Source organism: Hyla sarda, chromosome 1 (assembly GCF_029499605.1).
Source record: "Hyla sarda isolate aHylSar1 chromosome 1, aHylSar1.hap1, whole genome shotgun sequence".
In the NCBI taxonomy this organism is placed as follows: domain Eukaryota; kingdom Metazoa; phylum Chordata; class Amphibia; order Anura; family Hylidae; genus Hyla; species Hyla sarda.
In genome coordinates, this window is record NC_079189.1 from 620,513,124 (window position 1) to 620,538,857 (window position 25,734).

At 42.1% G+C, this 25,734-nt stretch overlaps 1 protein-coding gene across 1 annotated transcript; it reads left to right on the forward strand.

Moving 5' to 3' along the window:
- The first annotated feature begins 17,024 nt into the window (after positions 1–17,024).
- LOC130317759 (cilia- and flagella-associated protein 251-like) lies at positions 17,025–24,074 on the forward strand. Its single transcript, XM_056552875.1, has 2 exons — positions 17,025–17,039; positions 23,091–24,074. Exons 1-2 carry the CDS (start codon positions 17,025–17,027, stop codon positions 24,072–24,074), a joined length of 999 nt encoding a protein of 332 aa, XP_056408850.1.
- The last annotated feature ends 1,660 nt before the right edge of the window (positions 24,075–25,734 follow it).

Sequence of the window (25,734 nt, forward strand, 5' to 3'; positions counted from 1 at the left end):
TTGCACGCCTGAATGTAATAGCAGGTCTATCTGGAATGTGTTCTCCCAATATGGGATCTTGTTTTAGAATATTCCAGTGTCTTGCCAGTATTTGTCTTATATTAAGATGTGAGGCAAAATACGTAGTAATAAAGTTGTGTTTGAACTTCTCCGGATCTACTGGAGACTTTCGGGCTTCAGGGTGATCGGTGGTAGCGGTCAGTTCACATTTAGGTGGACCAATGAGAGCACGCTTGTATGCTGCTTTGATGATATTACTAGGATAGCCTTTAGTTTTCAATCTTTCTGAGACGATCTTGCTCTGAAGAATATAGTCACTAGTTTGCGTGCAATTGCGCCTTAAACGGAAGAACTGACCGTAAGGCAGGTTTAATTTCCATTTTTTAAAATGGCAGCTATTAAAAGACAGTAGACTGTTGCCATCCACTTTTTAAAAAAATGTCTTTGTGATAACCTTATCACCATCATTGGACAGTACAAGGTCTAGATATTCCATGGTAGAGGAATTACATTTCCCACTCAGAGAAATATTGTATGTGTTGTCATTGAGATACTCTGTGAATTTATGGAATTCTTCTTCTGTATCATCCCATACGAATAGAAGATCGTCTATATAGCGTTTGAACAGCTTGATCTTGTTACGCCACTTGTTGTTGGCACCAAAGATATATTCACATTCATATTCGCCCATATACAGGTTAGCGAAGGCAGGGGCAAAGCGGGTCCCCATAGCGGTCCCATGGGTCTGTAGGAACACTTAGTCTTCAAACACAAAATAATTGTGTTCCAATATGTACTTGATGCAATCACAGACAAACGTCTTTTGGGGCTCAGGCATAGTGTGATCTTTCTTTAGGACTTTATCTATAACCTGTAGACCTTTGTTGTTGGGAATATTGGAATATAAAGACGTGACGTCTAATGTAGCCCAACTGTATCTTTGATTCCACTTGAAACCGTCCAATGTGTGGATAAGAGTGGGTGTATCCTTTAAATATGATTCGAGAGTCACTACATATTTTTGGAGAAGGATGTCGACATATTGGGATATGTTACTGGAGATGGAATTTATCCCTGCGATTATTGGTCGCCCGGGGGGATTGAGGATGCATTTATGCACCTTTGGCAGGTGATAAAAGGTAGCCGTTTTTGGGTTCTTAATAGTCATAAACTCTTTTTCATTTTTATTAATGATCCCATCACATAAATTCACAGAGTATCTCAATGACAACACATACAATATTTCTCTGAGTGGGAAATGTAATTCCTCTACCATAGAATATCTAGACCTTGTACTGTCCAATGATGGTGATAAGGTTATCACAAAGACATTTTTTTTAAAAAGTGGATGAAAACAGTCTACTGTCTTTTAAAAGCTGCCATTTTAAAAAACGGAAATCTGTCTAGTGTATGTAACTAGCTCTATCTGCCTAGTGTATGTAACTAGCTCTATCTGTCTAGTGTATGTAACTAGCTCTATCTGCCTAGTGTCTGTAACTAGCTCTATCTGCCTAGTGTATGTAACTAGCTCTATCTGTCTAGTGTATGTAACTAGCTCTATCTGTCTAGTTTCTGTAACTAGCTCTATCTGCCTAGTGTATGTAACTAGCTCTATCTGCCTAGTGTATGTAACTAGCTCTATCTGCCTAGTGTGTGTAACTAGCTCTATCTGCCTAGTGTGTGTAACTAGCTCTATCTGCCTAGTGTATGTAACTAGCTCTATCTGTCTAGTGTATGTAACTAGCTCTATCTGTCTAGTGTATGTAACTAGCTCTATCTGCCTAGTGTATGTAACTAGCTCTATCTGCCTAGTGTCTGTAACTAGCTCTATCTGTCTAGTTTCTGTAACTAGCTCTATCTGCCTAGTGTATGTAACTAGCTCTATCTGCCTAGTGTATGTAACTAGCTCTATCTGTCTAGTGTATGTAACTAGCTCTATCTGTCTAGTGTATGTAACTAGCTCTATCTGTCTAGTGTATGTAACTAGCTCTATCTGTCTAGTGTGTGTAACTAGCTCTATCTGTCTAGTGTGTGTAACTAGCTCTATCTGTCTAGTTTCTGTAACTAGCTCTATCTGCCTAGTGTATGTAACTAGCTCTATCTGCCTAGTGTATGTAACTAGCTCTATCTGTCTAGTGTATGTAACTAGCTCTATCTGTCTAGTGTATGTAACTAGCTCTATCTGTCTAGTGTATGTAACTAGCTCTATCTGCCTAGTGAATGTAACTAGCTCTATCTGTCTAGTGTATGTAACTAGCTCTATCTGTCTAGTTTCTGTAACTAGCTCTATCTGCCTAGTGTATGTAACTAGCTCTATCTGTCTAGTGTATGTAACTAGCTCTATCTGTCTAGTGTATGTAACTAGCTCTATCTGTCTAGTGTATGTAACTACCTCTATCTGTCTAGTGTATGTAACTAGCTCTATCTGCCTAGTGTATGTAACTAGCTCTATCTGTCTAGTGTATGTAACTAGCTCTATCTGCCTAGTGTCTGTAACTAGCTCTATCTGCCTAGTGTATGTAACTAGCTCTATCTGTCTAGTGTATGTAACTAGCTCTATCTGTCTAGTTTCTGTAACTAGCTCTATCTGCCTAGTGTATGTAACTAGCTCTATCTGCCTAGTGTATGTAACTAGCTCTATCTGCCTAGTGTGTGTAACTAGCTCTATCTGCCTAGTGTGTGTAACTAGCTCTATCTGCCTAGTGTATGTAACTAGCTCTATCTGTCTAGTGTATGTAACTAGCTCTATCTGTCTAGTGTATGTAACTAGCTCTATCTGCCTAGTGTATGTAACTAGCTCTATCTGCCTAGTGTCTGTAACTAGCTCTATCTGTCTAGTTTCTGTAACTAGCTCTATCTGCCTAGTGTATGTAACTAGCTCTATCTGCCTAGTGTATGTAACTAGCTCTATCTGTCTAGTGTATGTAACTAGCTCTATCTGTCTAGTGTATGTAACTAGCTCTATCTGTCTAGTGTATGTAACTAGCTCTATCTGTCTAGTGTGTGTAACTAGCTCTATCTGTCTAGTGTGTGTAACTAGCTCTATCTGTCTAGTTTCTGTAACTAGCTCTATCTGCCTAGTGTATGTAACTAGCTCTATCTGCCTAGTGTATGTAACTAGCTCTATCTGTCTAGTGTATGTAACTAGCTCTATCTGTCTAGTGTATGTAACTAGCTCTATCTGTCTAGTGTATGTAACTAGCTCTATCTGCCTAGTGAATGTAACTAGCTCTATCTGTCTAGTGTATGTAACTAGCTCTATCTGTCTAGTTTCTGTAACTAGCTCTATCTGCCTAGTGTATGTAACTAGCTCTATCTGTCTAGTGTATGTAACTAGCTCTATCTGTCTAGTGTATGTAACTAGCTCTATCTGTCTAGTGTATGTAACTACCTCTATCTGTCTAGTGTATGTAACTAGCTCTATCTGTCTAGTGTATGTAACTAGCTCTATCTGCCTAGTGTATGTAACTAGCTCTATCTGTCTAGTGTATGTAACTAGCTCTATCTGTCTAGTGTATGTAACTAGCTCTATTTGTCTAGTGTATGTAACTAGCTCTATCTGCCTAGTGTATGTAACTAGCTCTATCTGTCTAGTTTCTGTAACTAGCTCTATCTGCCTAGTGTATGTAACTAGCTCTATCTGTCTAGTGTATGTAACTAGCTCTATCTGTCTAGTGTATGTAACTAGCTCTATCTGTCTAGTGTATGTAACTACCTCTATCTGTCTAGTGTATGTAACTAGCTCTATCTGTCTAGTGTATGTAACTAGCTCTATCTGCCTAGTGTATGTAACTAGCTCTATCTGCCTAGTGTATGTAACTAGCTCTATCTGTCTGGTTTCTGTAACTAGCTCTATCTGCCTAGTGTATGTAACTAGCTCTATCTGCCTAGTGTATGTAACTAGCTCTATCTGTCTAGTGTATGTAACTAGCTCTATCTGTCTAGTGTATGTAACTAGCTCTATCTGTCTAGTGTATGTAACTAGCTCTATCTGCCTAGTGTATGTAACTAGCTCTATCTGCCTAGTGTATGTAACTAGCTCTATCTGCCTAGTGTCTGTAACTAGCTCTATCTGTCTAGTGTGTGTAACTAGCTCTATCTGCCTAGTGTATGTAACTAGCTCTATCTGCCTAGTGTATGTAACTAGCTCTATCTGTCTAGTTTCTGTAACTAGCTCTATCTGCCTAGTGTATGTAACTAGCTCTATCTGTCTAGTGTATGTAACTAGCTCTATCTGTCTAGTGTATGTAACTAGCTCTATCTGTCTAGTGTATGTAACTAGCTCTATCTGTCTAGTGTATGTAACTAGCTCTATCTGTCTAGTGTATGTAACTAGCTCTATCTGCCTAGTGTATGTAACTAGCTCTATCTGTCTAGTGTATGTAACTAGCTCTATCTGTCTAGTGTATGTAACTAGCTCTATCTGTCTAGTTTCTGTAACTAGCTCTATCTGCCTAGTGTATGTAACTAGCTCTATCTGTCTAGTGTATGTAACTAGCTCTGTCTGTCTAGTGTCTGTAACTAGCTCTGTCTGCCTAGTGTGTGTAACTAGCTCTATCTGTCTAGTGTATGTAACTAGCTCTATCTGTCTAGTGTCTGTAACTAGCTCTATCTGTCTAGTGTATGTAACTAGCTCTATCTGTCTAGTTTCTGTAACTAGCTCTATCTGTCTAGTGTCTGTAACTAGCTCTATCTGTCTAGTGTATGTAACTAGCTCTATCTGTCTAGTGTATGTAACTAGCTCTATCTGTCTAGTGTATGTAACTAGCTCTATCTGCCTAGTGTATGTAACTAGCTCTATCTGTCTAGTGTATGTAACTAGCTCTATCTGTCTAGTGTATGTAACTAGCTCTATCTGCCTAGTGTATGTAACTAGCTCTATCTGCCTAGTGTATGTAACTAGCTCTATCTGTCTAGTGTCTGTAACTAGCTCTATCTGTCTAGTGTCTGTAACTAGCTCTATCTGTCTAGTGTCTGTAACTAGCTCTATCTGTCTAGTGTCTGTAACTAGCTCTATCTGTCTAGTGTGTGTAACTAGCTCTATCTGTCTAGTGTATGTAACTAGCTCTATCTGCCTAGTGTCTGTAACTAGCTCTATCTGTCTAGTGTATGTAACTAGCTCTATCTGCCTAGTGTATGTAACTAGCTCTATTTGTCTAGTGTATGTAACTAGCTCTATCTGTCTAGTGTATGTAACTAGCTCTATCTGCCTAGTGTATGTAACTAGCTCTATCTGTCTAGTGTCTGTAACTAGCTCTATCTGTCTAGTGTTTGTAACTAGCTCTATCTGTCTAATGTCTGTAACTAGCTCTATCTGTCTAGTGTCTGTAACTAGCTCTATCTGTCTAATGTGTGTAACTAGCTCTATCTGTCTAGTGTGTGTAACTAGCTCTATCTGTCTAGTGTATGTAAGTAGCTCTATCTGTCTAGTGTATGTAACTAGCTCTATCTGTCTAGTGTATGTAACTACCTCTATCTGTCTAGTGTGTGTAACTAGCTCTATCTGCCTAGTGTATGTAACTAGCTCTATCTGCCTAGTGTATGTAACTAGCTCTATCTGCCTAGTGTCTGTAACTAGCTCTATCTGTCTGGTGTATGTAACTAGCTCTATCTGTCTAATGTATGTAACTAGCTCTATCTGTCTAATGTATGTAACTAGCTCTATCTGTCTAGTGTATGTAACTAGCTCTATCTGCCTAGTGTCTGTAACTAGCTCTATCTGCCTAGTGTATGTAACTAGCTCTATCTGTCTAGTGTCTGTAACTAGCTCTATCTGTCTAGTGTATGTAACTAGCTCTGTCTGTCTAGTGTCTGTAACTAGCTCTATCTGTCTAGTGTATGTAACTAGCTCTATCTGCCTAGTGTATGTAACTAGCTCTATCTGCCTAGTGTCTGTAACTAGCTCTATCTGCCTAGTGTATGTAACTAGCTCTATCTGTCTAGTGTATGTAACTAGCTCTATCTGTCTAGTGTATGTAACTAGCTCTATCTGTCTAGTGTATGTAACTAGCTCTATCTGTCTAGTGTGTGTAACTAGCTCTATCTGTCTAGTGTATGTAACTAGCTCTATCTGTCTAGTGTATGTAACTAGCTCTATCTGTCTAGTGTGTGTAACTAGCTCTGTCTGTCTAGTGTATGTAACTAGCTCTATCTGCCTAGTGTCTGTAACTAGCTCTATCCGTCTAGTGTATGTAACTAGCTCTATCTGTCTAGTGTATGTAACTAGCTCTATCTGTCTAGTGTATGTAACTAGCTCTATCTGTCTAGTGTATGTAACTAGCTCTATCTGTCTAGTGTGTGTAACTAGCTCTATCTGTCTAGTGTATGTAACTAGCTCTATCTGCCTAGTGTATGTAACTAGCTCTATCTGTCTAGTGTCTGTAACTAGCTCTATCTGTCTAGTGTCTGTAACTAGCTCTATCTGTCTAGTGTCTGTAACTAGCTCTATCTGTCTAGTGTGTGTAACTAGCTCTATCTGTCTAGTGTCTGTAACTAGCTCTATCTGTCTAGTGTATGTAACTAGCTCTATTTGTCTAGTGTCTGTAACTACCTCTATCTGTCTAGTGTGTGTAACTAGCTCTATCTGTCTAGTGTATGTAACTAGCTCTATCTGTCTAGTGTGTGTAACTAGCTCTATCTGTCTAGTGTATGTAACTAGCTCTATCTGCCTAGTGTATGTAACTAGCTCTATCTGTCTAGTGTGTGTAACTAGCTCTATCTGTCTAGTGTATGTAACTAGCTCTATCTGTCTAGTGTCTGTAACTACCTCTATCTGTCTAGTGTATGTAACTAGCTCTATCTGCCTAGTGTATGTAACTAGCTCTATCTGCCTAGTGTCTGTAACTAGCTCTATCTGTCTAGTGTATGTAACTAGCTCTATCTGCCTAGTGTATGTAACTAGCTCTATCTGCCTAGTGTGTGTAACTAGCTCTATCTGTCTAGTGTATGTAACTAGCTCTATCTGTCTAGTGTATGTAACTAGCTCTATCTGCCTAGTGTGTGTAACTAGCTCTATCTGTCTAGTGTATGTAACTAGCTCTATCTGTCTAGTGTATGTAACTAGCTCTATCTGTCTAGTGTCTGTAACTAGCTCTATCTGTCTAGTGTATGTAACTAGCTCTATCTGTCTAGTGTATGTAACTAGCTCTATCTGTCTAGTGTATGTAACTAGCTCTATCTGTCTAGTGTATGTAACTAGCTCTATCTGTCTAGTGTATGTAACTAGCTCTATCTGTCTAGTGTATGTAACTAGCTCTATCTGTCTAGTGTATGTAACTAGCTCTATCTGCCTAGTGTATGTAACTAGCTCTATCTGCCTAGTGTATGTAACTAGCTCTATCTGTCTAGTGTATGTAACTACCTCTATCTGCCTAGTGTCTGTAACTAGCTCTATCTGCCTAGTGTCTGTAACTAGCTCTATCTGTCTAGTGTATGTAACTAGCTCTGTCTGTCTAGTGTATGTAACTAGCTCTATCTGCCTAGTGTCTGTAACTAGCTCTATCTGTCTAGTGTATGTAACTAGCTCTATCTGTCTAGTGTCTGTAACTACCTCTATCTGTCTAGTGCATGTAACTAGCTCTATCTGTCTAGTGTGTGTAACTAGCTCTATCTGTCTAGTGTATGTAACTAGCTCTATCTGTCTAGTGTGTGTAACTAGCTCTATCTGTCTAGTGTATGTAACTAGCTCTATCTGTCTAGTGTATGTAACTAGCTCTATCTGTCTAGTGTGTGTAACTAGCTCTATCTGTCTAGTGTGTGTAACTACCTCTATCTGCCTAGTGTATGTAACTACCTCTATCTGTCTAGTGTATGTAACTAGCTCTATCTGTCTAGTGTCTGTAACTAGCTCTATCTGTCTAGTGTGTGTAACTAGCTCTATCTGTCTAGTGTGTGTAACTACCTCTATCTGTCTAGTGTATGTAACTAGCTCTATCTGCCTAGTGTCTGTAACTAGCTCTATCTGCCTAGTGTCTGTAACTAGCTCTATCTGCCTAGTGTCTGTAACTAGCTCTATCTGCCTAGTGTCTGTAACTAGCTCTATCTGTCTGGTGTATGTAACTACCTCAATCTGTCTAGTGTCTGTAACTAGCTCTATCTGTCTAGTGTATGTAACTAGCTCTATCTGTCTAGTGTATGTAACTAGCTCTATCTGTCTAGTGTATGTAACTAGCTCTATCTGTCTAGTGTATGTAACTAGCTCTATCTGTCTAGTGTATGTAACTAGCTCTATCTGCCTAGTGTCTGTAACTAGCTCTATCTGTCTAGTGTATGTAACTAGCTCTATCTGCCTAGTGTATGTAACTAGCTCTATCTGTCTAGTGTATGTAACTAGCTCTATCTGTCTAGTGTATGTAACTAGCTCTATCTGCCTAGTGTATGTAACTAGCTCTATCTGTCTAGTGTATGTAACTAGCTCTATCTGTCTAGTGTATGTAACTAGCTCTATCTGCCTAGTGTATGTAACTACCTCTATCTGCCTAGTGTCTGTAACTAGCTCTATCTGTCTAGTGTATGTAACTAGCTCTATCTGTCTAGTGTATGTAACTAGCTCTATCTGCCTAGTGTATGTAACTAGCTCTATCTGCCTAGTGTATGTAACTAGCTCTATCTGCCTAGTGTATGTAACTAGCTCTATCTGCCTAGTGTATGTAACTAGCTCTATCTGTCTAGTGTATGTAACTAGCTCTATCTGTCTAGTGTCTGTAACTAGCTCTATCTGTCTAATGTGTGTAACTAGCTCTATCTGTCTAGTGTATGTAACTAGCTCTATCTGCCTAGTGTATGTAACTAGCTCTATCTGTCTAGTGTGTGTAACTAGCTCTATCTGTCTAGTGTATGTAACTAGCTCTATCTGTCTAGTGTATGTAACTAGCTCTATCTGCCTAGTGTCTGTAACTAGCTCTATCTGTCTAGTGTATGTAACTAGCTCTATCTGCCTAGTGTATGTAACTAGCTCTATCTGTCTAGTGTGTGTAACTAGCTCTATCTGTCTAGTGTATGTAACTAGCTCTATCTGTCTAGTGTATGTAACTAGCTCTATCTGCCTAGTGTCTGTAACTACCTCTATCTGTCTAGTGTGTGTAACTAGCTCTATCTGCCTACTGTATGTAACTAGCTCTATCTGCCTAGTGTATGTAACTAGCTCTATCTGCCTAGTGTCTGTAACTAGCTCTATCTGTCTAGTGTATGTAACTAGCTCTATCTGTCTAGTGTATGTAACTAGCTCTATCTGTCTAGTGTATGTAACTAGCTCTATCTGCCTAGTGTGTGTAACTAGCTCTATCTGTCTAGTGTATGTAACTAGCTCTATCTGTCTAGTGTATGTAACTAGCTCTATCTGTCTAGTGTATGTAACTAGCTCTATCTGTCTAGTGTATGTAACTAGCTCTATCTGTCTAGTGTATGTAACTAGCTCTATCTGTCTAGTGTATGTAACTAGCTCTATCTGTCTAGTGTATGTAACTAGCTCTATCTGTCTAGTGTATGTAACTAGCTCTATCTGTCTAGTGTATGTAACTAGCTCTATCTGTCTAGTGTATGTAACTAGCTCTATCTGTCTAGTGTATGTAACTAGCTCTATCTGTCTAGTGTATGTAACTAGCTCTATCTGCCTAGTGTATGTAACTAGCTCTATCTGCCTAGTGTCTGTAACTAGCTCTATCTGTCTAGTGTCTGTAACTACCTCTATCTGTCTAGTGTATGTAACTTGCTCTATCTGTCTAGTGTGTGTAACTAGCTCTATCTGTCTAGTGTATGTAACTAGCTCTATCTGTCTAGTGTGTGTAACTAGCTCTATCTGTCTAGTGTGTGTAACTAGCTCTATCTGCCTAGTGTATGTAACTAGCTCTATCTGTCTAGTGTATGTAACTAGCTCTATCTGTCTAGTGTGTGTAACTAGCTCTATCTGCCTAGTGTCTGTAACTAGCTCCATCTGTCTAGTGTATGTAACTAGCTCTATCTGTCTAGTGTATGTAACTAGCTCTATCTGTCTAGTGTATGTAACTAGCTCTATCTGTCTAGTGTATGTAACTAGCTCTATCTGTCTAGTGTATGTAACTAGCTCTATCTGTCTAGTGTCTGTAACTAGCTCTATCTGCCTAGTGTATGTAACTAGCTCTATCTGTCTAGTGTGTGTAACTAGCTCTATCTGTCTAGTGTGTGTAACTAGCTCTATCTGCCTAGTGTATGTAACTAGCTCTATCTGTCTAGTGTATGTAACTAGCTCTATCTGTCTAGTGTGTGTAACTAGCTCTATCTGCCTAGTGTCTGTAACTAGCTCCATCTGTCTAGTGTATGTAACTAGCTCTATCTGTCTAGTGTATGTAACTAGCTCTATCTGTCTAGTGTATGTAACTAGCTCTATCTGTCTAGTGTATGTAACTAGCTCTATCTGCCTAGTGTGTGTAACTAGCTCTATCTGTCTAGTGTATGTAACTAGCTCTATCTGCCTAGTGTCTGTAACTAGCTCTATCTGTCTAGTGTATGTAACTAGCTCTATCTGTCTAGTGTATGTAACTAGCTCTATCTGACTAGTGTATGTAACTAGCTCTATCTGCCTAGTGTATGTAACTAGCTCTATCTGCCTTGTGTATGTAACTAGCTCTATCTGCCTAGTGTATGTAACTAGCTCTATCTGTCTAGTGTCTGTAACTAGCTCTATCTGTCTAGTGTCTGTAACTAGCTCTATCTGTCTAGTGTCTGTAACTAGCTCTATCTGTCCAGTGTCTGTAACTACCTCTATCTGTCTAGTGTGTGTAACTAGCTCTATCTGTCTAGTGTATGTAACTACCTCTATCTGTCTAGTGTATGTAACTAGCTCTATCTGTCTAGTGTGTGTAACTAGCTCTATCTGTCTAGTGTATGTAACTAGCTCTATCTGTCTAGTGTGTGTAACTAGCTCTATCTGTCTAGTGTGTGTAACTAGCTCTATCTGTCTAGTGTGTGTAACTAGCTCTATCTGTCTAGTGTGTGTAACTACCTCTATCTGTCTAGTGTATGTAACTAGCTCTATCTGCCTAGTGTCTGTAACTAGCTCTATCTGCCTAGTGTCTGTAACTAGCTCTATCTGCCTAGTGTCTGTAACTAGCTCTATCTGCCTAGTGTCTGTAACTAGCTCTATCTGTCTAGTGTGTGTAACTAGCTCTATCTGTCTAGTGTATGTAACTAGCTCTATCTGTCTAGTGTATGTAACTAGCTCTATCTGTCTAGTGTGTGTAACTAGCTCTATCTGTCTAGTGTATGTAACTAGCTCTATCTGTCTAGTGTGTGTAACTAGCTCTATCTGTCTAGTGTGTGTAACTAGCTCTATCTGTCTAGTGTGTGTAACTAGCTCTATCTGTCTAGTGTGTGTAACTACCTCTATCTGTCTAGTGTATGTAACTAGCTCTATCTGCCTAGTGTCTGTAACTAGCTCTATCTGCCTAGTGTCTGTAACTAGCTCTATCTGCCTAGTGTCTGTAACTAGCTCTATCTGCCTAGTGTCTGTAACTAGCTCTATCTGTCTGGTGTATGTAACTACCTCAATCTGTCTAGTGTATGTAACTAGCTCTATCTGTCTAGTGTATGTAACTAGCTCTATCTGTCTAGTGTGTGTAACTAGCTCTATCTGTCTAGTGTCTGTAACTAGCTCTATCTGTCTAGTGTATGTAACTAGCTCTATCTGTCTAGTGTATGTAACTAGCTCTATCTGCCTAGTGTATGTAACTAGCTCTATCTGCCTAGTGTATGTAACTAGCTCTATCTGTCTAGTGTATGTAACTAGCTCTATCTGCCTAGTGTATGTAACTAGCTCTATCTGCCTAGTGTATGTAACTAGCTCTATCTGTCTAGTGTATGTAACTAGCTCTATCTGTCTAGTGTATGTAACTAGCTCTATCTGTCTAGTGCATGTAACTAGCTCTATCTGTCTAGTGTCTGTAACTAGCTCTATCTGTCTAGTGCATGTAACTAGCTCTATCTGTCTAGTGTATGTAACTAGCTCTATCTGTCTAGTTTCTGTAACTAGCTCTATCTGCCTAGTGTATGTAACTAGCTCTATCTGCCTAGTGTATGTAACTAGCTCTATCTGTCTAGTGTGTGTAACTAGCTCTATCTGTCTAGTGTGTGTAACTAGCTCTATCTGTCTAGTGTATGTAACTAGCTCTATCTGTCTAGTGTATGTAACTAGCTCTATCTGCCTAGTGTATGTAACTAGCTCTATCTGCCTAGTGTGTGTAACTAGCTCTATCTGTCTAGTGTATGTAACTAGCTCTATCTGTCTAGTGTATGTAACTAGCTCTATCTGTCTAGTGTATGTAACTAGCTCTATCTGTCTAGTGTGTGTAACTAGCTCTATCTGTCTAGTGTATGTAACTAGCTCTATCTGTCTAGTGTGTGTAACTAGCTCTATCTGTCTAGTGTGTGTAACTAGCTCTATCTGTCTAGTGTGTGTAACTAGCTCTATCTGTCTAGTGTGTGTAACTACCTCTATCTGTCTAGTGTATGTAACTAGCTCTATCTGCCTAGTGTCTGTAACTAGCTCTATCTGCCTAGTGTCTGTAACTAGCTCTATCTGCCTAGTGTCTGTAACTAGCTCTATCTGCCTAGTGTCTGTAACTAGCTCTATCTGTCTAGTGTGTGTAACTAGCTCTATCTGTCTAGTGTATGTAACTAGCTCTATCTGTCTAGTGTATGTAACTAGCTCTATCTGCCTAGTGTATGTAACTAGCTCTATCTGCCTAGTGTGTGTAACTAGCTCTATCTGTCTAGTGTATGTAACTAGCTCTATCTGTCTAGTGTATGTAACTAGCTCTATCTGTCTAGTGTATGTAACTAGCTCTATCTGTCTAGTGTATGTAACTAGCTCTATCTGTCTAGTGTATGTAACTAGCTCTATCTGTCTAGTGTGTGTAACTAGCTCTATCTGTCTAGTGTATGTAACTAGCTCTATCTGTCTAGTGTGTGTAACTAGCTCTATCTGTCTAGTGTGTGTAACTAGCTCTATCTGTCTAGTGTGTGTAACTAGCTCTATCTGTCTAGTGTGTGTAACTACCTCTATCTGTCTAGTGTATGTAACTAGCTCTATCTGCCTAGTGTCTGTAACTAGCTCTATCTGCCTAGTGTCTGTAACTAGCTCTATCTGCCTAGTGTCTGTAACTAGCTCTATCTGCCTAGTGTCTGTAACTAGCTCTATCTGTCTGGTGTATGTAACTACCTCAATCTGTCTAGTGTCTGTAACTAGCTCTATCTGTCTAGTGTATGTAACTAGCTCTATCTGTCTAGTGTGTGTAACTAGCTCTATCTGTCTAGTGTCTGTAACTAGCTCTATCTGTCTAGTGTATGTAACTAGCTCTATCTGTCTAGTGTATGTAACTAGCTCTATCTGCCTAGTGTATGTAACTAGCTCTATCTGCCTAGTGTATGTAACTAGCTCTATCTGTCTAGTGTATGTAACTAGCTCTATCTGCCTAGTGTATGTAACTAGCTCTATCTGCCTAGTGTATGTAACTAGCTCTATCTGTCTAGTGTATGTAACTAGCTCTATCTGTCTAGTGTATGTAACTAGCTCTATCTGTCTAGTGCATGTAACTAGCTCTATCTGTCTAGTGTCTGTAACTAGCTCTATCTGTCTAGTGCATGTAACTAGCTCTATCTGTCTAGTGTATGTAACTAGCTCTATCTGTCTAGTTTCTGTAACTAGCTCTATCTGCCTAGTGTATGTAACTAGCTCTATCTGCCTAGTGTATGTAACTAGCTCTATCTGTCTAGTGTGTGTAACTAGCTCTATCTGTCTAGTGTGTGTAACTAGCTCTATCTGTCTAGTGTATGTAACTAGCTCTATCTGTCTAGTGTATGTAACTAGCTCTATCTGCCTAGTGTATGTAACTAGCTCTATCTGCCTAGTGTGTGTAACTAGCTCTATCTGTCTAGTGTATGTAACTAGCTCTATCTGTCTAGTGTATGTAACTAGCTCTATCTGTCTAGTGTATGTAACTAGCTCTATCTGTCTAGTGTATGTAACTAGCTCTATCTGTCTAGTGTATGTAACTAGCTCTATCTGTCTAGTGTGTGTAACTAGCTCTATCTGTCTAGTGTATGTAACTAGCTCTATCTGTCTAGTGTATGTAACTAGCTCTATCTGTCTAGTGTATGTAACTAGCTCTATCTGTCTAGTGTATGTAACTAGCTCTATCTGTCTAGTGTATGTAACTAGCTCTATCTGCCTAGTGTATGTAACTAGCTCTATCTGTCTAGTGTCTGTAACTAGCTCTATCTGCCTAGTGTATGTAACTAGCTCTATCTGCCTAGTGTATGTAACTAGCTCTATCTGTCTAGTGTGTGTAACTAGCTCTATCTGTCTAGTGTATGTAACTAGCTCTATCTGCCTAGTGTATGTAACTAGCTCTATCTGCCTAGTGTATGTAACTAGCTCTATCTGTCTAGTGTGTGTAACTAGCTCTATCTGTCTAGTGTATGTAACTAGCTCTATCTGTCTAGTGTGTGTAACTAGCTCTATCTGCCTAGTGTCTGTAACTAGCTCTATCTGTCTAGTGTATGTAACTAGCTCTCTCTGTCTAGTGTATGTAACTAGCTCTATCTGTCTAGTGTGTGTAACTAGCTCTATCTGTCTAGTGTATGTAACTAGCTCTATCTGTCTAGTGTATGTAACTAGCTCTCTCTGTCTAGTGTATGTAACTAGCTCTATCTGTCTAGTGTGTGTAACTAGCTCTATCTGTCTAGTGTGTGTAACTAGCTCTATCTGTCTAGTGTATGTAACTAGCTCTATCTGTCTAGTGTGTGTAACTAGCTCTATCTGCCTAGTGTCTGTAACTAGCTCTATCTGTCTAGTGTATGTAACTAGCTCTATCTGTCTAGTGTATGTAACTAGCTCTATCTGTCTAGTGTATGTAACTAGCTCTATCTGCCTAGTGTATGTAACTAGCTCTATCTGTCTAGTGTATGTAACTAGCTCTATCTGTCTAGTGTGTGTAACTAGCTCTATCTGTCTAGTGTGTGTAACTAGCTCTATCTGTCTAGTGTGTGTAACTAGCTCTATCTGCCTAGTGTCTGTAACTAGCTCTATCTGTCTAGTGTATGTAACTACCTCTATCTGTCTAGTGTATGTAACTAGCTCTATCTGTCTAGTGTGTGTAACTAGCTCTATCTGTCTAGTGTGTGTAACTAGCTCTATCTGCCTAGTGTCTGTAACTAGCTCTATCTGTCTAGTGTATGTAACTACCTCTATCTGTCTAGTGTGTGTAACTAGCTCTATCTGTCTAGTGTATGTAACTAGCTCTATCTGTCTAGTGTCTGTAACTAGCTCTATCTGTCTAGTGTATGTAACTAGCTCTATCTGTCTAGTGTGTGTAACTAGCTCTATCTGCCTAGTGTCTGTAACTAGCTCTATCTGTCTAGTGTATGTAACTAGCTCTATCTGTCTAGTGTCTGTAACTAGCTCTATCTGTCTAGTGTATGTAACTAGCTCTATCTGTCTAGTTTCTGTAACTAGCTCTATCTGTCTAGTGTATGTAACTAGCTCTATCTGTCTATTGTATGTAACTAGCTCTATCTGTCTAGTGTATGTAACTAGCTCTGTCTGTCTAGTGTGTGTAACTAGCTCTATCTGTCTAGTGTATGTAACTAGCTCTATCTGTCTAGTGTATGTAACTAGCTCTATCTGTCTAGTGTATGTAACTAGCTCTGTCTGTCTAGTGTGTTTAACTAGCTCTATCTGTCTAGTGTATGTAACTAGCTCTATCTGTCTAGTGTATGTAACTAGCTCTATCTGTCTAGTGTATGTAACTAGCTCTGTCTGTCTAGTGTGTTTAACTAGCTCTATCTGTCTAGTGTATGTAACTAGCTCTATCTGTCTAGTGTGTGTAACTAGCTCTATCTGTCTAGTGTGTGTAACTAGCTCTATCTGTCTAGTGTATGTAACTAGCTCTATCTGTCTAGTGTATGTAACTAGCTCTATCTGTCTAGTGTATGTAACTAGCTCTATCTGCCTAGTGTCTGTAACTAGCTCTATCTGTCTAGTGTATGTAACTAGCTCTATCTGTCTAGTGTCTGTAACTAGCTCTATCTGTCTAGTGTCTGTAACTAGCGCTATCTGTCTAGTGTCTGTAACTAGCTCTATCTGCCTAGTGTCTGTAACTAGCTCTATCTGTCTAGTGTATGTAACTAGCTCTATCTGCCTAGTGTCTGTAACTAGCTCTATCTGTCTAGTGTATGTAACTAGCTCTATCTGTCTAGTGTATGTAACTAGCTCTATCTGTCTAGTGTCTGTAACTAGCTCTATCTGTCTAGTGTATGTAACTAGCTCTATCTGTATAATGTCTGTAACTAGCTCTATCTGTCTAGTGTATGTAACTAGCTCTATCTGTCTAGTGTATGTAACTAGCTCTATCTGTCTAGTGTCTGTAACTAGCTCTATCTGTCTAGTGTATGTAACTACCTCTATCTGTCTAGTGTATGTAACTAGCTCTATCTGTCTAGTGTCTGTAACTAGCTCTATCTGTCTAGTGTATGTAACTACCTCTATCTGTCTAGTGTATGTAACTAGCTCTATCTGTCTAGTGTGTGTAACTAGCTCTATCTGTCTAGTGTATGTAACTAGCTCTATCTGTCTAGTGTATGTAACTAGCTCTATCTGTCTAGTGTGTGTAACTAGCTCTATCTGTCTAGTGTCTGTAACTAGCTCTATCTGTCTAGTGTATGTAACTACCTCTATCTGTCTAGTGTATGTAACTAGCTCTATCTGTCTAGTGTGTGTAACTAGCTCTATCTGTCTAGTGTGTGTAACTAGCTCTATCTGTCTAGTGTGTGTAACTAGCTCTATCTGTCTAGTGTGTGTAACTAGCTCTATCTGTCTAGTGTGTGTAACTACCTCTATCTGTCTAGTGTATGTAACTAGCTCTATCTGCCTAGTGTATGTAACTAGCTCTATCTGTCTAGTGTCTGTAACTAGCTCTATCTGTCTAGTGTTCTCCTGCGGAATAAATACAGGACTTCAAAAGACCAGGATTTTCGGCGCTGACCACGGAGAAATGAACAAAGCCCAGGTAAAGAAATAGAGGTTTTATAGCAACGCGTTTCACCGCATGCGCGGCTTCATCAGGTTTCTAAGCCTGATGAAGCCGCACATGCGGTGAAACGCGTTGCTATTAAACCTCCATTCCTTTACCTGGGCTTTGTTCATTTCTCCGTGGTCAGCCCCGAAAATCCCGGTCTTTTGAAGTCCTGTATGTATTCCACATCTCTCAGGAAGGCTGCAGACTACAAGATTGTTATCCTCAAATCCCATGCGATCAGCATTGTTGTGTCTGCCAGTACACAGTTTAGCAGGGTGAGCACGGAAATGTTTCCTTTTCTTTTTCCCCGCCCTCGTGCTGGCTTTACTCCACAGCGAGCGCCTTTCTGCTCTTCTCTTTTAGTGTTCTCCTGCGGTATTTGTGGTACTGGAGAATTTTTAGAAACATTTCTATTTTTCCTGGCAACATGATTAAATTTAGCGACTTCTAATAAGGAATTTTTCTTTGACGCTATGGCTAATACTACTTTATCCAAGAAATTAAACTTTTTTTTTAATAAATGTTGCTATCATATTTTGGATTTTATCTACCGCAGCATTTTTCCCATGTATTCAAAGACACACTGGCTCTGATTTATCAATCTGTCTGAGACAGAAACTGGAGTGATTTTCCCAAGCAACCAATTACTGGTCAGCTTTCATTTTACCAGAGCTCCCTAAAATATAAAACATGAGCTGTGATTGGTTGCTTGGGAAAATCCCTCCAGTTTCTGTCTCAGACAGATTGATAAATCAGGGCCACTGAGTTTTGCCCATTTTAAGGGAACTTAAAATATCGATGTTTGGAATTTCTTCATTGACACCTGTACAAAGCGTTGTCATTCCGTCCACATCATCAAATTCCGACCAGTCATCACCTTGGACAATGTCATTTAACTCTATGATTCTCCACATATCTACAGGGATCTACAATCTACAAGTTAAATTTTTTTGTTGCTTAGTTAAACCATATTTAGCTACATGTGATTCAAATACCTCTGCATTCCTTGCCACATGTAATGTCTCACAAATTGTAGGAATTTCACTTTTAAGCTTATTCAAGTAGGTTAATTCTTTTAACATATGCATTGACCTGCCAGATTTAAACAGCTGACTCCCTTAAAGGGCTCCAAAGGATAGGGGATAAGATGTCTGATTGCGGGGGTCCCGCCGCTGAGGACCACCACAATGGAGGATGCAGTACCCACCTCCCGACCACGGGGACAGAGTTTCGTGATGTCACGACTCCACCCCCCTCCCATAGACTTGCATTGAGGGGACGGGGCGTGACATCACATGGGGGCTGAGTCATGACATCACGATAGACACATCTGCGACCTGTTCATTCCTTTTTCCTGCCATAATATAGAAGTAATTAAACCAATACTCACAAGATATCTATCCTCTTGTCTCCTCAGACCGTTTTGCTGATGCGCCTAATCACTTCTGGCACGTCTTTCCTTTAGCAATGTCCGGAGCTCTGGCACGTCTTTCCTTTAGCAATGTCCGGAGCTCTGGCACGTCTTTCTTTTAGCAATGTTCGCAGAGTTCTGGCACGTCTTTCCTTTAGCAATGTCCGCAGAGTTCTGGCACGTCTTTCCTTTAGCAATGTCCGCAGAGTTCTGGCACGTCTTTCCTTTAGCAATGTCTGCAGAGTTCTGGCACGTCTTTCCTTTAGCAATGTCCGCAGAGTTCTGGCACGTCTTTCCTTTAGCAATGTCCGGAGCTCTGGCACGTCTTTCCTTTAGCAATGTCCGGAGCTCTGGCACGTCTTTCCTTTAGCAATGTCCGGAGCTCTGGCACGTCTTTCTTTTAGCAATGTTCGCAGAGTTCTGGCACGTCTTTCCTTTAGCAATGTGTGTCCTTTACATATGTGGGCGTGGTTATCCTAAGTAATCCTGTGTCTTCTATCCCTATATAGTATATATCTCCTCCTAGTGGGTTGGCTGAATGCATATATATCTCATGGGTGTATACATTATGTCATGGATACCTTGTTATCTGATTGGATACTGTTACCCTGAAATATATGGTACTTCTAGTCTCAACATGACTATGTGACTATTCCCCAAATAGTATATACTGGAATAGTGCGCTATGTATACCTCCCGCTCAGCAATTCTATCTATAGGATTCAGCTTTCCTAAATGTCAGGTCGGCCACCTTGGATTGTATAACCTTGCTTCACAGATTATATTAAAAAATATTATTTTACAGACATCACACCAGAGGAGACACCTGATTGGTTCAGAGATTACAGCACAGCTCTGACATCACACCAGAGGGGACATCTGATTGGTTCAGAGATTACAGCACAGCTCTGACATCACACCAGAGGGGACATCTGATTGGCTCAGAGATTACAGCACAGCTCTGACATCACACCAGAGGAGACATCTGATTGGCTCAGAGATAATAGCACAGCTCTGACATCACACCAGAGGAGACATCTGATTGGTTCAGAGATTACAGCACAGCTCTGACATCACTCCAGAGGGGACATCTGATTGGTTCAGAGATTACAGCACAGCTCTGACATCACACCAGAGGAGAAATCTGATTGGCTCAGAGATTACAGCACAGCTCTGACATCACACCAGAGGAGACATCTGATTGGTTCAGAGATTACAGCACAGCCCTGACATCACACCAGAGGAGACATCTGATTGGTTCAGAGATTACAGCACAGCTCTGACATAACACCAGAGGGGACATCTGATTGGTTCAGAGATTATAGCACAGCCCTGACATCACTCCAGAGGGGACATCTGATTGGTTCAGAGATTACAGCACAGCTCTGACATCACACCAGAGGAGACATCTGATTGGCTCAGAGATTACAGCACAGCTCTGACATCACACCAGAGGAGACATCTGATTGGTTCAGAGATTACAGCACAGCTCTGACATCACACCAGAGGAGACATCTGATTGGCTCAGAGATTACAGCACAGCTCTGACATCACACCAGAGGAGACATCTGATTGGTTCAGAGATAATAGCACAGCTCTGACATCACACCAGAGGAGACATCTGATTGGCTCAGAGATTACAACACAGCTCTGACATTACACCAGAGGAGACATCTGATTGGTTCAGAGATTACAGCACAGCTCTGACATCACACCAGAGGGGACATCCGATTGGCTCAGAGATTACAACACAGCTCTGACATCACACCAGAGGAGACATCTGATTGTTTCAGAGATTACAGCACAGCTCTGACATCACACCAGAGGAGACATCTGATTGGCTCAGAGATTACAGCACAGCTCTGACATCACACCAGAGGAGACATCTGATTGGCTCAGAGATTACAGCACAGCTCTGACATCACACCAGAGGAGACATCTGATTGGCTCAGAGATAATAGCACAGCCCTGACATCACACCAGAGGGGACATCTGATTGGTTCAGAGATTACAGCACAGCCCTGACATCACACCAGTGGGGACATCTGATTGGCTCAGAGATTACAGCACAGCTCTGACATCACACCAGAGGAGACATCTGATTGGCTCAGAGATTACAGCACAGCTCTGACATTACACCAGAGGAGACATCTGATTGGTTCAGAGATTACAGCACAGCTCTGACATCACACCAGAGGGGACATCCGATTGGCTCAGAGATTACAACACAGCTCTGACATCACACCAGAGGAGACATCTGATTGGCTCAGAAATTACAGCACAGCTCTGACATCACACCAGAGGAGACATCTGATTGGCTCAGAGATTACAGCACAGCTCTGACATCACACCAGAGGAGACATCTGATTGGCTCAGAGATAATAGCACAGCCCTGACATCACACCAGAGGAGACATCTGATTGGTTCAGAGATTACAGCACAGCTCTGACATCGCACCAGTGGAGACATCTGATTGGCTCAGAGATAATAGCACAGCCCTGACATCACACCAGAGGGGACATCTGATTGGTTCAGAGATTACAGCACAGCCCTGACATCACACCAGTGGGGACATCTGATTGGCTCAGAGATTACAGCACAGCTCTGACATCACACCAGAGGAGACATCTGATTGGCTCAGAGATTACAGCACAGCCCTGACATTACACCAAGGAGAAACGTTGACTCAGTAAGTAGACATAGAAAATAAAGAACCACAGAGATGTTGTAGATAGAAAAGACTGTGGATTTTATTTTCTTTCTATGGAGGAAGATGACGGTCGTCTTCAGGACATCACCGCGTTGTCTTCTTCTCACAGAAATACAGTAAGGAGCTGGAACAATTCTCCATCACTACTTTGTGAGTAAACTTTATGCAAGATCTAAAATAGTAAAGAAAATAAATATAAGAGGAGAAAAGATCTAAAAGGAGAAACAAAGAAAAAAGAGAATAAAAAAAAAGGTGAAGAAAAATATTATTGTGAAGGAAGAAAGAAGAGATGGGAAGAGAAGAAATAAGGAGGGTGTGATGGGGCCCCGGGGCCAAATGATTCCTCATAAAATAGTCCACGTTTCTACATGGATTCTGTAAGTAACTTGGCCACTTGTCTATGGGCGATGGAGGCGGCGGAATGTTCTGTGGTCATAGATGGTCAGCAGGAAGCATGCTGGGATAGCCCCACCAAGAGATGTCTGGGGGTATGAGATGAGGTGGGGCAGTGCCAGTAGCCACAGCTCTGGACCCCAGAACCTGGAGGATAACTGTGAATGAGGGAGGGGGGGTAATTAACAGGATGAGAGGGGGTAATTTTTCCTGTGAATTACCCCCCCCCCCATCATGTGGATTACCCAGCCCCCCTCTCATCCTGTGGATTACCCCCACCTCCCCCTCATCATGTGAATTACCCCCCCTCATCCTGTGGATTACCCATCCCCCTCATTCTGTGGATTACCCCCCCCCCTTCATCCTCTTCCTGTGGATTACCCCACCACCACCACCACCATACACACACCCTCCTCCTGTGGATTGTGGTTTGAGTGTGATCTCTGCCAATTAACCACAGGGCTTTTCTTCCATCTCTACTCTGTTGATTGTGAAAACCCCTAATGGAAGAACCCCACCACAGAAGGGAGAAAAAGAAGGGAAAAACAAAAGAGGAGATAATAGAAGAAAAAATAGAATAGAAGAAAGGAGAGAAGCAAAGAAGAAGAGAGAAGATGGAAATATACTGGAGGTAAACATGAGAGAAGAACGAAGAGCAGGAGGAAGAACGAAGAGCAGGAGGAAGAACGAAGAGCAGGAGGAAGAACGAAGAGCAGGAGGAAGAACGAAGAGCAGGAGGAAGAACAAGAGCAGGAGGAAGAAGAAGAGCAGGAGGAAGAAGAAGAGCAGGAGGAAGAAGAAGAGCAGGAGGAAGAAGAAGAGCAGGAGGAAGAAGAAGAGCAGGAGGAAGAACAAGAGCAGGAGGAAGAAGAAGAAGAGCAGGAGGAAGAAGAAGAAGGAAGAAGAACAAGAGCAGGAGGAAGAAGAAGAGCAGGAGGAAGAAGAGCAGGAGGAAGAACAAGAGCAGGAGGAAGAAGAGCAGGAGGAAGAACAAGAGCAGGAGGAAGAAGAGTAGGGGGAAGAAGAAGAGCAGGAGGAAGAAAAAGAGCAGGAGGAAGAAGCAGAGCAGGAGGAAGAAGCAGAGCAGGAGGAAGAGCAAGAGCAGGAGGAAGAAGAAGAGCATGAGGAAGAACAAGAGCAGGAGGAAGAACAAGAGCAGGAGGAAAAAGAAGAGCAGGAGGAAGAACAAGAGCAGGAAGAAGAACAAGAGCAGGAGGAAGAAGAAGAGCAGGAGAAAGAACAAGAGCAGGAGGAAGAAGAAGAGCAGGAGGAAGAACAAGAGCAGGAGGAGGAAGAGCAGGAGGAAGAACAAGAGCAGGAGGAAGAAGAGCAGGAGGAAGAACAAGAGCAGGAGGAAGAACAAGAGCAGGAGGAAAAAGAAGAGCAGGAGGAAGAACAAGAGCAGGAAGAAGAACAAGAGCAGGAGGAAGAAGAAGAGCAGGAGAAAGAACAAGAGCAGGAGGAAGAAGAAGAGCAGGAGGAAGAACAAGAGCAGGAGGAGGAAGAGCAGGAGGAAGAACAAGAGCAGGAGGAAGAAGAGCAGGAGGAAGAACAAGAGCAGGAGGAAGAAGCAGAGCAGGATGAAGAAGCAGAGCAGGAGGAAGAAGCAGAGCAGGAGGAAGAAGCAGAGCAGGAGGAAGAACAAGAGCAGGAGGAAGAACAAGAGCAGGAGGAAGAAGAGCAGGGGGAAGAAGAAGAGCAGGAGGAAGAAGAAGAGCAGGAGGAAAAAAAGCAGGAGAAAGAACACGAGCAGGAGGAAGAACAAGAGCAGGAGAAAGAACAAGAGCAGGAGGAAGAATCAGAGCAGGGGGAAGAAGAAGAGCAGGAGGAAGAAGAAGAGCAGGAGGAAGAACAAGAGCAGGGGGAAGAACAAGAGCAGGGGGGAGAAGAAGAGCAGAGGGTAGAACAAGAGCGGGAGGAAGAACAAGAGCAGGAGGAAGAAGAGCAGGAGGAAGAACAAGAGCAGGAGGAACGACAAGAGCAGGAGGAAGAAGAAGAGAAGGAGAAAGAAGAAGAGCAGGAGGAAGAAGAAGAGCAGGAGGAAGAAGAAGAGCAGGAGAAAGAACAAGAGCAGGTGGAAGAAGAAGAGAAGGAGAAAGAAGAAGAGCAGGAGAAAGAAGAAGAGCAGGAGGAAGAAGAAGAGCAGGAGGAAGAACAAGTACAGGAGGAAGAAGAAGAGCATGAGGAAGAAGAAGAGCATGAGGAAGAAGAAGAGCAGGAGGAAGAAGAAGAGCAGGAGGAAGAACAAGAACAGGAGGAAGAAGAAGAGCATGAGGAAGAAGAAGAGCATGAGGAAGAAGAAGAGCAGGAGGAAGAAGAAGAGCAGGAGGAAGAAGAAGAGCAGGAGAAAGAAGAAGAGCAGGAGAAAGAAGAAGAGCATGAGGCAGAAGAAGAGCATGAGGCAGAAGAAGAGCAGGAGGAAGAAGAAGAGCATGAGGAAGAAGAAGAGCAGGAGGAAGAAGAAGAGCAGCCGATACCCGTGACTAATTCCGGACATCACCGAATGTGGTGATGTCCCGCATTAACCCCTTAGAAAGTTAATCCCGGCGGCTCATCGGTGCTGATCGGGACCACCACAGTGAAGCCACGTTGTCCTGATCAGCTGAGAGGATGTCGGGAGGGCCCTTACCTGCCTCCTCACATCTGATCTGTACCTCGATGCTCCAGTCAGGCATGCCAGGCTAGAGCAGCAGAGCACCGATAACACTGATCAATGCTATGCTATGAAACACAGAACAGTGTATGCAATCAGAAGATTACATGTAATAGTCTCCTATGGGGACTCAAAAATTGTGTAAAAAAGCAACAACAAAAAAGTTAATAAAAGTGATTTAACCCCTTCCCTAATAAAAGTTTGAAAACAGTCTCGTCTCTTTGTCTGATTCCAGAGTAATGGATCTGGTATCTTGATTGCTCAGGTCTGGATGTTTGGGTGGAGGGTGATGTCTTGGCCATCATCAGTATCCCAGACCTGGCACTCAGTGCGGACTATAGAGTGAGGGTTACAGGGAGTTTGTTCCTGTTTATACCCGGTCTTGTGCTCCTGGTTTATTTCTTGTTTCCTGATTTCATATCTGGAGATCATAGAATCTGGACTTGTGATCATAGAATCTGGACTTGTGATCATAGAATCTGGTCTTGTGATCATAGAATCTGGTCTCGTGAGTTTCTCTTGAAGAGTTTTTTCTCCTTTGTGTTGTTCTCAGTCCTTGTGTCTTCTGTTTGATTCCTTTGTATAGTTTAGTGTAGGGACAGTGCAGGGAGAGCACAGGCGCAGCTTTAGTGTAGTGCAGGGAGAGCACAGGCGCAGCTTTAGTGTAGTGCAGGGAGAGCACATGGGCAGCTTTAGTGTAGTGAAGGGAGAGCACAGGGGCAGCTTCAGTGTAGTGAAGGGAGAGCACAGGGGCAGCTTCAGTGTAGCGCAGGGAGAGCACAGGCGCAGCTTCAGTGTAGTGCATGGAGAGCACAGGGGCAGCTTCAGTGTAGTGCAGGGAGAGCACAGGGGCAGCTTCAGTGTAGTGCAGGGAGAGCACAGGCGCAGATTTAGTGTAGTGCAGGGAGAGCACAGGGGCAGCTTTAGTGTAGTTCAGGGAGAGCACAGGGGCAGTTTCAGTTTAGTGCAGGGAGAGCACAGGGGCAGCTTCAGTGTAGTGCAAGGAGGGCACAGGCACAGCTTTAGTGTAGTGCAGGGAGAGCACAGGCGCAGCTTTAGTGTAGTGCAGGGAGAGCACAGGGTCAGCTTTAGTGTAGTGCAGGGAGAGCACATGGGCAGCTTTAGTGTAGTGAAGGGAGAGCACAGGGGCAGCTTCAGTGTAGTGAAGGGAGAGCACAGGGGCAGCTTCAGTGTAGTGCAGGGAGAGCACAGGCGCAGCTTCAGTGTAGTGCATGGAGAGCACAGGGGCAGCTTCAGTGTAGTGCAGGGAGAGCACAGGGGCAGCTTCAGTGTAGTGCAGGGAGAGCACAGGGGCAGCTTTAGTGTAGTGCAGGGAGAGCACAGGAGCAGCTTCAGTGTAGTGCAGGGAGAGCACAGGGTCAGCTTTAGTGTAGTGCAGGGAGAGCACAGGGGCAGCTTCAGTGTAGTGCAGGGAGAGCACAGGGGCAGTTTTAGTGCAGGGAGAGCACAGGGGCAGCTTTAGTGTAGTGCAGGGAGAGCACAGGCGCAGATTTAGTGT